The sequence below is a fragment of the Cetorhinus maximus genome, chromosome 24 (genome assembly GCF_964194155.1).
Source record: "Cetorhinus maximus chromosome 24, sCetMax3.hap1.1, whole genome shotgun sequence".
Taxonomy (NCBI): Eukaryota; Metazoa; Chordata; class Chondrichthyes; order Lamniformes; family Cetorhinidae; genus Cetorhinus; species Cetorhinus maximus.
The window spans coordinates 20,797,858-20,810,326 of record NC_135902.1 but is presented as its reverse complement, the minus strand read 5'-3'; the positions used below and the strand labels follow the sequence as shown (position 1 = coordinate 20,810,326).

General features: G+C 45.6%; 1 protein-coding gene across 1 annotated transcript in view; it reads right to left on the bottom strand.

The window, feature by feature from the left end:
* The window catches only part of LOC144699680 (proton channel OTOP3-like), a 46,823-nt gene that overhangs the window by 21,821 nt on the left and 12,533 nt on the right, over window positions 1-12,469 (bottom strand). Inside the window, exon 4 of the mRNA XM_078570817.1 lies at window positions 9,629-9,687. Within this exon, the coding sequence (XP_078426943.1) occupies window positions 9,629-9,687 (59 nt within the window). The remainder of the gene's footprint in view (window positions 1-9,628; window positions 9,688-12,469) is intronic.

The window sequence follows — 12,469 nt, the reverse complement described above, 5'->3', positions numbered from 1 at the left end:
TATGGTCAGTGCCCCTGCTGTTTCGTCTTTTGCTTCCTTCAATATCCCTGGATACACCTTGGACCACTCGGCATCAATCTAGGAAATGGAAATGACAGCGGCAAACTCTGTCCTGTCAATCCTGCAAAGTCCTCCTTAGTGACATCTGGGGGCTAGTGCCAAAATTGGGAGAGCTGTCTCACAGACTGGTCAAGCAACAGCCTGACATAGTCATCCTCTGGGAATTATTCCTTACGGTCAATGTCCCCGACATCACCATTACCATCCCTGGGTATGTCCTGTCTCACCGGCGGGACAGACCCAGCAGAGGTGGTGGCACAGTGGTATACAGTTAGGAGGGAGTTTCCCTGGGAGTCCTCAACATCGACTCCGGACCCCACGAAGTCTCAGGCCAAACATGGGCAAGGAAACCTCCTGCTGATTACCACGTACTGCCCTCCCTCAGCTGATGAATCAGTGCTCCTACGTGTTGAACACCACTTGAAGGAAGCACTAAAGGTGGCAAGGGTGCAGAATGTACTCTGGGTGGGGAACTTCAAGTCCATCAACAAGACTGGCTTGGTAGCACCGCGACTGACCAAGCTGGCAGAGTCCTAAAGGACATAGCTGCTAGACTGGGTCTGTGGCAGGTGGTGAGGGAACCAACAAGAGGGAAAAACATACTTGACCTCATCCTCACCAACCTGCCTGCCACAGATGCATCTGTCCATGACAGTATCAGCAGGAGGTGACCACCACACAGTCGTTGTGGAGACGAAGTCCCGTCTTCACATTGAGGATACCCTCCATCGTGTTGTGTCATGTTTACCACCATGCTAAATGGGATAAATTTTGAACAGATCTAGCAACTCAAGACTGGGCATCCATGAGGTGCTGTGGGCCATCAGCAGCAGCAGAATTGTACTCGAACATAATCTGTAACCTCATGGCCCGGCATATTCCCCACTCTACCATTACCCATCAAGACAAGGTTCAACCCTGGTTCAATGAAGAGTGCAGGAGGGTATGCCAGGAGCAGCACCAGGCATACCTAAAAATGAGGTGTCGACCTGATGAAGCTATAACACAGGACTACTTGCGTTCCAAACAGCATAAGCAGCAAGTGATAGACAGAACTAAGCGGTCCCACAACCAACAGATCAGATCTAAGCTCTGCAGTTCTGCCACATCCAGTCGTGAATGGTGGTGGACAATTAAACAACTCACTGGAGGAGGAGGCTCCACAAATATCCCCATCCTCAATGATGGGGGAGCCCAGCACATCAGTGCAAAAGATAAGGCTGAAGCATTTGCTACAATTTTCAGCCAGAAGTGCCAAGTGGATGATCCATTTTGGCCTCCAACATCACAGATGCCAGTCTTCAGCCAATACGATTCACTCCACATGATATCAAGAAACGACTGAAGGCACTGGATAGTGCAAAGGCTCTGGGCCCTGACAATATTCTGGCAATAGTACTGAAGACTTGTGCTCCAGAACTTGCCGCGCCCCTAGCTAAGCTTTTCCAGTACATCTACAACGCTGGCATCTACCTGGCTATGTGGAAAATTGCCCAGGTATGTCTTGTACACAAAAAGCAGGACAAGTCTAACCTAGCCAATTACCGCCCCATCGGTCTACTCTCAATCATCAGTAAAGTAATGGAAGGGGTCATCAACAGTGCTATCAAGCAGCACTTGCTTAGCAATAACCTGCTCACTGAGGCCCAGTTTGGGTTCCGCCAGGGCCACTCAGCTCCTGACCTCATTACAGCTTTGGTTCAAACATGGACAAAAGAGCTAAACCCACAAGGTGAGGTAAGAGTGACTGCCTTTGACATCAAGGCTGCATTTGACTGAGTGTCAAAGGAGCCCTAGCAAAACTGGAGTCAATGGGAATCAGGGGGTAAGCTCTCCCTGGTTGGATTCATACCTAGCACAAAGGAAGATGGTTATGGTTGTTGGAGGACAGTCATCTCAGCTCCAGGACATCATTGCAGGGGTTCCTCAAGGTAGTGTCCTGAGCCCAGCATCTTCAGCTGCTTCATCAATGGCCTTCCTTCCATCATAAAGTCAGAAGTGGGGATGTTCGCTGATGTTTGCACAATGTTCAGCACTATTCGCGGCTCCTCAGATACTGAAGCAGACCATGTCCAAATGCAGCAAGACCTGTACAAATGTCCAGGCTTGGACTGACAAGTGGCAAGTAACATCTGCACCACACAGTGCCAGGCAATGATCATCTCCAACAAGAGAGAATCTAACCATCGCCCCTTGATGTTCAATGGCATTACCATCACTAAAGCCCCAACTATCAACATCCTGGGGGTTACCATTGACCAGAAACTGAACTGGACTAGCCATATAAATACTGCGGCTACAAGAGCAGGTCAGAGGCTAAGAATCGTGCGACAAGTAACTTACCTCCTGACTCCCCAAAGCGTGTCCACCATCTACAAGGCACAAGTCAGGAGTGTGATGGAATACTCCCCACTTGCCTGGATGAGTGCAGCTCCTACAACACTCAAGAAGCTTGACACCATCCAGGACAAAGCAGCCCACTTGATTGGTACCATATCCTCAAACATTCACTCACTCCACCAACGATGCACAGTAGCAGCAGTGTGTACCATCTACAAGATGCATTGCAGGAATTCACCAAGGCTCCTTAGACAGCCCCTTCCAAACCCATAACCGCTACCATCTAGAAGGACAAGGGCAGCAAATAAATGGGAACACTACCACCTAGAAGTTCTGCTCCAAGTCACGCACCTTCCTGACTTGGAAATATATCGCCGTTCCTTCACTGTCACTGGGTCAAAATCCTGGAAATCCCTTCCTAACAGCACTGCGGATGTACCTACACCAAATGGACTGCATCGGTTCAAGAAGGCAGCTCACTATCACCTTCTCAAGGGCAACTTGGGATGGGCAATAAATGCTGGCCCAGCCAGCGAAGCCCACATCCCGTGAATGAATTTTTAAAAAAAATCTGGTCCCAGTGCCTTGTCAACTTTACATACCGACAGTTTACCAAACACTTCCTCCTTATCAATTTTGAAATCTTCTAGTGACAGAGTTTCCTCCTCTGTTATCATGACCCTGATAGCATCGGCTTACTTGGTAAAGACAAAGTATTCATTTAACACTTCAGCCATGCCCCCTGCCTCCATTTGTAAATCGCCTTTTAGGTGCCTAATTGGCCCTACTCCTCCTTTTACCACCCTCTTACTATTTGTATGCTGATAGAAAACTTTGGTATTCCCCTTTATGTTGGCTACCAGTCTCTTCCCATAACTCCTCTTTGCTTCTCTTATTTGCTTTTTCACCTCCCCTCTGAACCTTCTGTATTCCGCTTGGTACTCAATTGTATTTTCTACCTGACACTTGTCATAAGCGTACTTTTGCTTCTTTATCTTAATTTCTATCTTTTTTTCATCCAGGGGCCTTTGGATTCGTTTGCCCTGCCTTTCCCTTTTGAGGGAATATACCTTGACTATGCCTGAACCATTTCTTCTTTGAAGGTAGTCCATTGTTCAGCTACAGTTTTTCCTGCCAATCTTTGGTTCCGGTCTATCCAGCCCAGCTCTGTTCTTGTCCCATTGAACAAAGAACAAAGAAAAATACAGCACAGGAACAGGCCCTTTGGCCCTCCAAGCCTACGCTGATCATATTGCCTGTCAAACTAAAACATTTTGCACTTCCGGGGTCCGTTTCCCTCTATTCCCATCCTATTCATGTATTTGTCAAGCTGCCTCTTAAACACCACTATTGTACCTGCTTCCACCACCTCCTCCGGCAGCGAATTCCAGACACTCATTACCCTCTGCGTAAAAAACTTGCCCCGCACATCTCCTCTAAAGTTTTCTCCTCTCACCTTAAATCTATGTCCCCTAGTAATTGACTTTTCCACCCTGGGAAAAAACTTCTGACTATCTACTCTGTCCATGCCACTCATAATTTTGTAAACTTCTATCAAGTTGCCCCTCAATCTCCGTCGCTCTAGTGACAACAATCCGAGTTTCTCCAACCTCTCTTCATAGCTAATCATCTCCAGACCAGGCAGCATCCTGCTAAACCTCTTCTGCACCCTCTCCAATGCCTCCACATCCTTCTGGTAATGTGGCAGCCAGAATTGCACGCAATATTCCAAGTGTGGCCTAACCAAGGTTCTATACAGCTGCAGCATGACTTCCTAGCTTTTATACTCAATACCCCTGCCGATGAAGGCAAGCATGCCATATGCCTTCCTGACTACCTTATCCACCTGCGTTGCCACTTTCAGTGACCTGTACACCCAGATCCCTCTGCCCGTCGATGCACTTAAGGGTTCTGCCATTTACTGTATAATTCCTACCTGTATTAGACCTTCCAAAATGCATTACCTTGCATTTGTCCGGATTAAACTCCATCTGCCATTTCTCCACCCAAGCCTCCAACCAATCTATATCCCGTTGTATCCTTTGACAATCCTCTTCACTATCTGCAACTCCTCCAACCTTAGTGTCGTCTGCAAACTTACTAATTAGCCCAGTTACATTTTCCTCCAAATCATTTATGTATACCACAAACAGCAAAGGTCCCAGCACTGATCCCTGTCGAACACCACTAGTCACAGCTCTCCATTCAGAAAAGCACCCTTCCACTGCTACCCTCTGTCTTTTATGACCAAGCCAATTCTGTATCCATCTTGCCAGCTCACCTCTGATCCCATGCAACTTTACCTTCTGTACCAGTCTGCCATGAGGGACCTTGTCAAAGGCCTTACTGAAATCCATGTAGATAACATCCACTGCCCTTCTATCGTTGAACATCTTTGTCACTTCCTCGAAAAACTCGATCAAATTAGTGAGACACGACCTCCCCTTCACGAAACCATGCTGCCTCTCACTAATACGCTCATTTGTTTCCAAATGGTAGTAAATCCTGTCACGAAGAATCGGTGAGGATACAAATATTTCTGTCAAGGCCCCAGCAATCTCCTCCCTTGCCTCCCTCAGTACTCTGGGGTAGATCCCATCTGGCCCTGGGGACTTATCCACCTTAATATTCTTCAAGACGCCTAACACCTCCTCTTTTTTGATCTCAACATGATCCAGGCTATTTACACATTCTTCCCTAGACAAATCGACCGCTAAGTCCTCTTTGGTGAATACTGATGAGAAATACTCATTTAATATCTCTCCCATTTCTTCTGGCTCCATACACAGATTCCCACCTCTGTCCCTGAGTGGGCCTACCCTTTCCCTGGCTACCCTCTTGCTTTTTAACTATGTATAAAAGGCCTTGGGATTTTCCATAATCCTGGTTGCCAATGACTTTTCATGACCCCTTTTAGCCCTCCTGACTCCTTGCTTAAGCTTCTTCCTACTTTCTTTATATTCTCCGTGGGCTTCATCTGTTCCCAGTCTTCTAGCCCTAATGAATGCTTCCCTTTTCTTTTTGACTAATCTCACAATATCCTTCGTTATCCAAGGTTCCTGAAACTTGCCATACTTATCCTTCATCCTTGTTGGCTCTCTCCCAGTTAATTATTCTTACTCTGGATTGCACATTGTTCTTTTTGACCGTCATCCTAAACCTTATGATACAATGATCACTGCCTCCTAAATGTTCCCCCAGTGACACTTGATCTACTTGGCCCACCTAATTTCCAAAAACCAGGTCCAGCAGTGCCTCTCTTCTTGTTGGACTGGACACATCCTGCTGTAGAAAATTCTCCTGAACACAATCTAGGAACGCTTGTCCCTCACTGCCCTTTACACTACCACTGTCCCAGTCTATATACGGTTAATTAAAGTCTTCCATTATATTATTATAAGAATAATTATAATGTCTGCATCTCTCTAATTTCCCCGCAGATGTATTCCTTTATATCCTTCCCACTAGTTGGCGGACTATAGACTACACTGAGCAATACAATTGCACCCTTTTTGTCCCTTAGCTCTAGCCAAATTTATCCTGTCCTTGAACCCTCTGGGACATTCTCTTTCTCCAGCACTGCAATGCTCTCCTTAACCAATACTTGCCACCCTTCCTGCTTTTCTTTATTTCCTCTTTTTTCTGAATACTTTGTACCCTGGAATGTTTAACATCTAGTCCTGCCCTTCCTTGAGCCAGGTCTCTGTTATCACCACAACATCATATTCCCACATGGCAATCTGCGCTTGTAACTCCCCAATCTTATTTACTATACTCCAGGAATTCACAAACATGCACAGTAACCCTGATTTAGACTTCATGACTTTCTCCCTTCCTCTGACTGCACCTATTAACTTACTATTCTCTGCATTAGTGCTATCTGTCTCTCCCAGTATTTTGTGCACCCTGGCATTCCTCGCTAATATTTTCTCTTGGTTCCCACACCCCTAACGAGTTAGTTTAAAGCTCTTCCAACAGCACCAGCAAAACGCCCCACAAGGAACTCAGTCCCGGCTCTGTTCAGATGTGATCTTCTAAAACTATTGCTCTTCCTTTCTTCTTCCTCCCCTCCTGCAGCTGAGCCGCTCGTGGTGCCACAAACTTGGCTCTGACTGCACTCCTCTGAAGAATTAATGCCCTCACCAGTATCCAAAATAGAAAACCGATTTGTGAGTGGGACCTGAGGGCACTCCTGTACTACCTGCCCAGTTCTCTTGGACTGCCTGGCAGTCACTCATTCCTTTCCTGCTTCCAGGCTCCTAAGCTGCGGTGTGACCACCTCTCTGAACATGCTATCCACGTAGCTCTCAGCCTCGCGGATGTGCCACACTGACTCCCGTTGCCATTCAAGCTTTGAAACCCAGAGCTCAAAGTTTTGCAGCTGGCAGTACTTTCTGCACATGTGGTCATCTAGGACACCGGTAGCATCCATGACTTCCCACATATTACAGGACACACATTCCACTCAACCAAGCTGCCCTGTCATGTCTTAACTTTATTTTGCTTTGCTTTATTTATATTACTTTATTATAATGGCCCTGACTTTCCCTTATTCCTGGTGTTTCTCACTTAAATCCAAGTGTAGCTACTTAAAAAAAAATACACTTTCTAATTTACAGCAATTTAAAGACAGTCCCTAATAGCAGTTTCTTACCAACCAATGAACTTACAGTTTTCCTGTGATGTTACTATATGCTTTTTCTCACTCTCCTTTCGAACTCAGCACGGGCTGGTTCTGAGCAGCTGACTGGGACCAGCTGATTGGGACCGCCGCCTCTCCAGCTGCCAGGTAAGTGTAGACCTTCAAGCCTTGGTCCTGATTTATTTCTCTCGCCCTGAGTTGCTTCCTCACAGGTCCCGCCACCTCTCCGACTCCCAGGTAAGTGACATAGGCCTCAAGCCTCAGTCCCGTTTTATATTCCCTCGCTCTGGGTTACTTCTTTGCAGGCCCTGCCGCCTCTTTGACTCCCAGGTAAGTGTAGGCCTCAAGCCTCAGTCCCGATTTGTATTCTCTTGTTCCGGGTTGCTTCCTCACAGGTCCATTGCCTCTCTGGCTCCCAGGTAAGTGGGATTTGGTGAGTATAAGTATGCAAGGGTGTAGTTTGACTGGTCTCTTCCAATTTTGACACATGTCCCCAGATGTTAATAAGGAGGACTTTGCAAGGTCAACTGTGCAGGGTGTTCCTTTGTTGTTTCTGGTGCTTAGATCGATGTCAGGTGGTTGTTCAATTTTATTCTTTTTCAACTTTTCTGTAGCGGTTTGATACAACTGAGTGGCTCGTTAGTCCATTTCTGAGGGGCAGTTAAAAGTCAACCACTGTGCTCTGGATCTGGGTTCACTTGTAGGGCAGACTGGGTAACAACAGTAGATTTCATTCCCTAAAGGGCATTAGTGAACCAGATGGGTTTTTACAACAATCTGGTAGTTTCGGTAGCTGCCGTGGTGGGATTTGAGCTCTTGCCTCCGGTGCTTTAGTCCAGCTCTCTGGATTGCTGATCCAGTAACATTATCAGTACGCTACCATTCCCATATACCAGAACTGTGGGAGACTCTCGTTAAAGGTAGAGTCAAAAGAATTAGTAAGAGCTTTATTCATTCAGTGCCTCTGAGGTAGAGGACGTTAAGGGACCAGTTTGCTGGGAGGAAGCGGACGTCATGCTTCATTGACCTGAACAAAACGTAGGGCAGCAGGCATGGATGGTAATCCGGAATTCTGAAGAGTTCCTCTTCCCACAGAGGATGTGGAAAGAGTAGTGGAGACATTTGGAAACCAGCTATTTTCAGTGTTTGAGGGGTTTAAAGTGAGAGGGGGTAGGTTGAAGCTTAAACACAACAGATTTAGGATGAAGAGCATGATAAACCTTCTAACACTGAGGGTTGTGAGGCTGTGGAATACCCTATGAAAGTTAGTGATTGAAGCTGAGACCATGTTAACATTTAACAATAGATTAGATAGGTGGTTGAGATCCTGTGTGCTTGTTCTGTCCAATTTGATATTGTTATTGTAGGATGTGAGGATGCCATACAGGATTCTGTCTTCAGGGAGTGTCTGAAGGGATCAGACTTCCCATTGTCCTTCAATATCTCTGTAATCTTCTCCAATCCTCCAAGATCTCTGCGTTCCTTTAGTTCTGGCCTCCTGTGCATCCTGATTTTCTTTGCCCCACCGGTGATGGATGTGTCTTTTATTGTATAGGTTTTAAACTCTGGAATTGGCATCCTTAATCTCTCTGCCTCTCTAATTCTCTTTTCTTTAGGTTACATAGGATATACAGCACAGAAACAGTCTATCCAGCCCATGCTGGGATTTATGTTCCTTTTGAGCCTCCTCCCACCTTTTCTCAGCTATATTTATCATCGTAACCCTCTATTCTCCCTCATATGCTAGTCTAACTTCCCCTTAAATGCACCTATACTATTTGCTTCAACCACTCCCTGTGACAGTGAGTTCCACATTCTCAGCACTCTTTGGGTAAAGAGTTTCTTAATTATCTTATGTTGATGGCTACTGGTTATGCTCTTCACCATAAGAGGAAACGTTCTCTCTATTAAAACCTTTCATAATTTAGAAGACCTCTATTAGGCTACGCCTCAGTTGCTCCTTAAATAACTATCCCTTTTATCACAAGCTTTTTGTCATCTGTCCTAATGGATCATTCTTAGGCTTGGGAATATAGAGTGAATTGTCCAATTGGATGATCCTAATGTGAAGCCTCATAGCCTCATTTCTTGGGGCTTGGGGGGCACGGGGCGGTGTTGTAATGCGAAAATTGCTCATGCATTGCCTATGGTTTACGGACAATTAACTTTAATCCCTTTCACTTTGGATACCCATGAGGGGCCCATGATGGATGCTTAGTTTTAGGCAAAAAGGAACAGCAGTGCTGAGGGACTGAGGAAATAGTTCCAGTAGCTGTTGGGGGTTCAGGAGAGAGAATTCAGCTCTTGGGAAGTTAGCGGTGCATTGCACCAACCATTCAGTGACCTCTAGGAATGAGATTGCTAATTCAATGTTAATTAATAACAAGTTGTGCTCAGTTGTCCACTGTAACTGGCTGAATCTGCACAAGATCATTGTATATGACACCCTTGCAGTCAACAGAGAGAGGGGGACCCTCCATTCCATTGCTCTAGACCCCAGGAGTGAAAGGGCTGTGCTTCAATCCATTGGAACATCATGTTTCTCATCTGAATTATCAAGCATAGAAATTGATGAGCAGTTCCTACCTGGTGATATTACGGCGTGTGTGGAAGCAATCTTTCGAGTGAAACCACAATAAGTAGGTCTAGAAATATTAAAAGATAAGCAGAAATTATTCTCTACTAAGCTTCAGTCATTGTTCTTAAATATGCTACATTCTTCCTCTGTTGCTGATGTTCTCCCTTAATCTTTATATGGCTTTTTGTAATCAGAATGAAGGAAGTTTTAATTTCCTTCCATCTGTGTGCAGTGTTGATTGGAATGCAGAAGCAATGGAGATAAATCCAGTCTTCCTGTGACTACCCTGGAAAATGTGGCCTACATTTTTCTCCTCTGATTTAGTGATGTCTCTATGCTGGGTTACGTGAGCTCAGTTATTGAGGTTTGTTGTTGTTGTTCCTAGTGTTCTGGCTTAGAAGAAAGCAGATATGTTTCCTAGTCCTGATCCCTGTCTCTGATCTCCCACTGGAATGTGTACATATGGAGATTGGCTGAGGATAACATCAGATCGCTATGGTTACCATCAAGTCCTGATTTCAGAATTTGCAGATGGCACCAAATTAGAGGGAGTGAATACAGAGGAGCATCACACCAAAATAAAGGAAGACATCAATAAACTTGCAAAATGGGCATGTACTTGGCTAATCAACTTCAACATAGATAAATGTGAGGTAGTAAATTTTGGTAGGAAGAATAGAAGGAGGTTATAGACTACTTACAAAATAAGTGGCTAAATATGGTGGATGAATAGAGGAACCTGGGGGTATAGAAGCATATATCACTAAAAGCAGCAATGCAGGTTTATAAGAACATGAAAAAAAACCCTAATTTATTGAGGGATAGAATTGAAAACCAGAGAAGTTACGTTAAGCTATGTATAGGACCTTGATTAGGTCACACTCGGGAGCACTGTGAAGAGTTCTGGTCTCTACATTATAAAATGGACATAGAGGCACTGGGGAAGGTACAAAAAAATTACTAGAATGATAGCAGAACTGAGAGGTTATACACAACGAGAAAGATTGAACAGGCTGGGGCTCTTCACATTAGCAAAGAGAAGGCTGAGGGGTGACCTGATAGAGATCTTTAAAATTAAGATGGGTTTAGTAAGGTAGAGAAGATGTTTCCACCTGAGGGAGAGACCAGAAATGGGGGTCATAAATAGACTATAGTTACTAATAAATCGTCACTGCCATAGGGAGTGGTTGACACGAAAAGCATTTAAGGAGAAGGTAAAGAAGCACATAAGGGAGAAAGGAATGGAAGGATATGTTGATGGGGCTGGATGATGGTGGAGGAGATGTGTGTGGAATATCAACAGTGGAATGGGTTAGTTGGGCTGAATGGCCTGTTTCCGTGTTGCAAATACTATTATGCTCCTGGATCAGGCCCCCAAATTCTGGTACGATACCGGACGAGACCCCAAAGTTTAATTACGATCCAGTTTTGTTAAAGTAGACTTTAACAGCTACTCATTAAGAGAATAAAGCCACAAGATTTCAGTTTTAAACAAACAGAAGAAATTTTATGATACAAAAGTCAGTAAAGCAAACAGCCAACACTAACTATCTTATACTCTAAAATCTAGAATTGACATGTGGCAAACATTAATTAACAAGCAAACTGTGGTCGAACACACCACAAACTGCATATTAAATGACAGACACAACCAAGACAGATCCCAGGAGTTTCTCAGCAACTCACCCAGGATTCCAGGAGGATGATGATGACATGCAGTGAGGACACTCCATAGATCTTAACATTGCCTCTGTGAATGTCTGACTCCTGTCTGGCTGAGGGCAGTACGCTTGCAGTCTGTGATCAGGGTCATATAATGGAGACGCAGCTGTGAAACTTTAAATGCAGCTGATCCTGTCAGCCTTCAGCACCTGACTCCTTTAGGAGTACAGCGTCACAGGTCACAGATGCTGATGAGATGCAGGTCAGCCCCACCTTAAAGTGCTGAAAACACACAGAGAGAATGAGAGATCTCTGTGACGCCTGCCCACGACATTCTGGCAGCAATAACAAGCACCATTGAGGTGCAGGCACCTGTGTCCAGGGATTGTAAGGCCGGACCATCACTTTGGCCTGAAGGCTTCACAAGGTACAGGGAAGAGGCAGCCTTCTGAGTGCTGGAGACCTGGGAAGTCCCTGCTGCTGCCTGCTGTGGATCAGAGCATGTGATGTGCTCACCAGATTGTGACACCAAGGCTACTCTAAAGCTAGGTCCCACTGAGGTCTGTGTGTCTGCGCTGGTGGAGGGTGTGGGTGAGCGCTGTGCTGGATCTTCAATGAGGGTGCCTTCAGATTCCTCTTCATGGGTTTCTCCGGTGCTTGATTGGAGGCCCTGGCTCGTGGACTGTCGGCTGTTTTCCAGATGTGTCTGCAAAAGCAAGGAGAGATAATTAGTGCATGGCAATGGTCTGTGAAACAGGACACATTGCTCATGGCATGGTTGCCTGATGGATGTCGCACTGTTGGTTCCTCATTTGGTAGCGCACCACCGACCTCACCGTCAGCACAGGAATGGTCCAGATCCTCGCCGGCCAGCTAGATGGCTCTGTTTTCAAAGTTCGTGAGGACCTTGATTTCAGGCATTCCTCCACAAGTCTGCGACCTCTCCCCTTTGTTGTGTTGCAGCTTGTTCTGAATGATTAGAGATGGAGAGAGTGTAAGCAGGATGCCTGCCAGGCCAAATGATAAGTATGCCTGGTACCTGTGGGTGGCGAGTGGCCCCACAGACTGGATGGGGACAATGAAGGTGTGTGTGAGAGAGTGAATGGTGATGTTCCTTGAACTGGCAGTGAGTGAGATCCCTGTGGATGTATGATTCATTTGTGAGTTGAGAGTGATGAAAAAAGTGA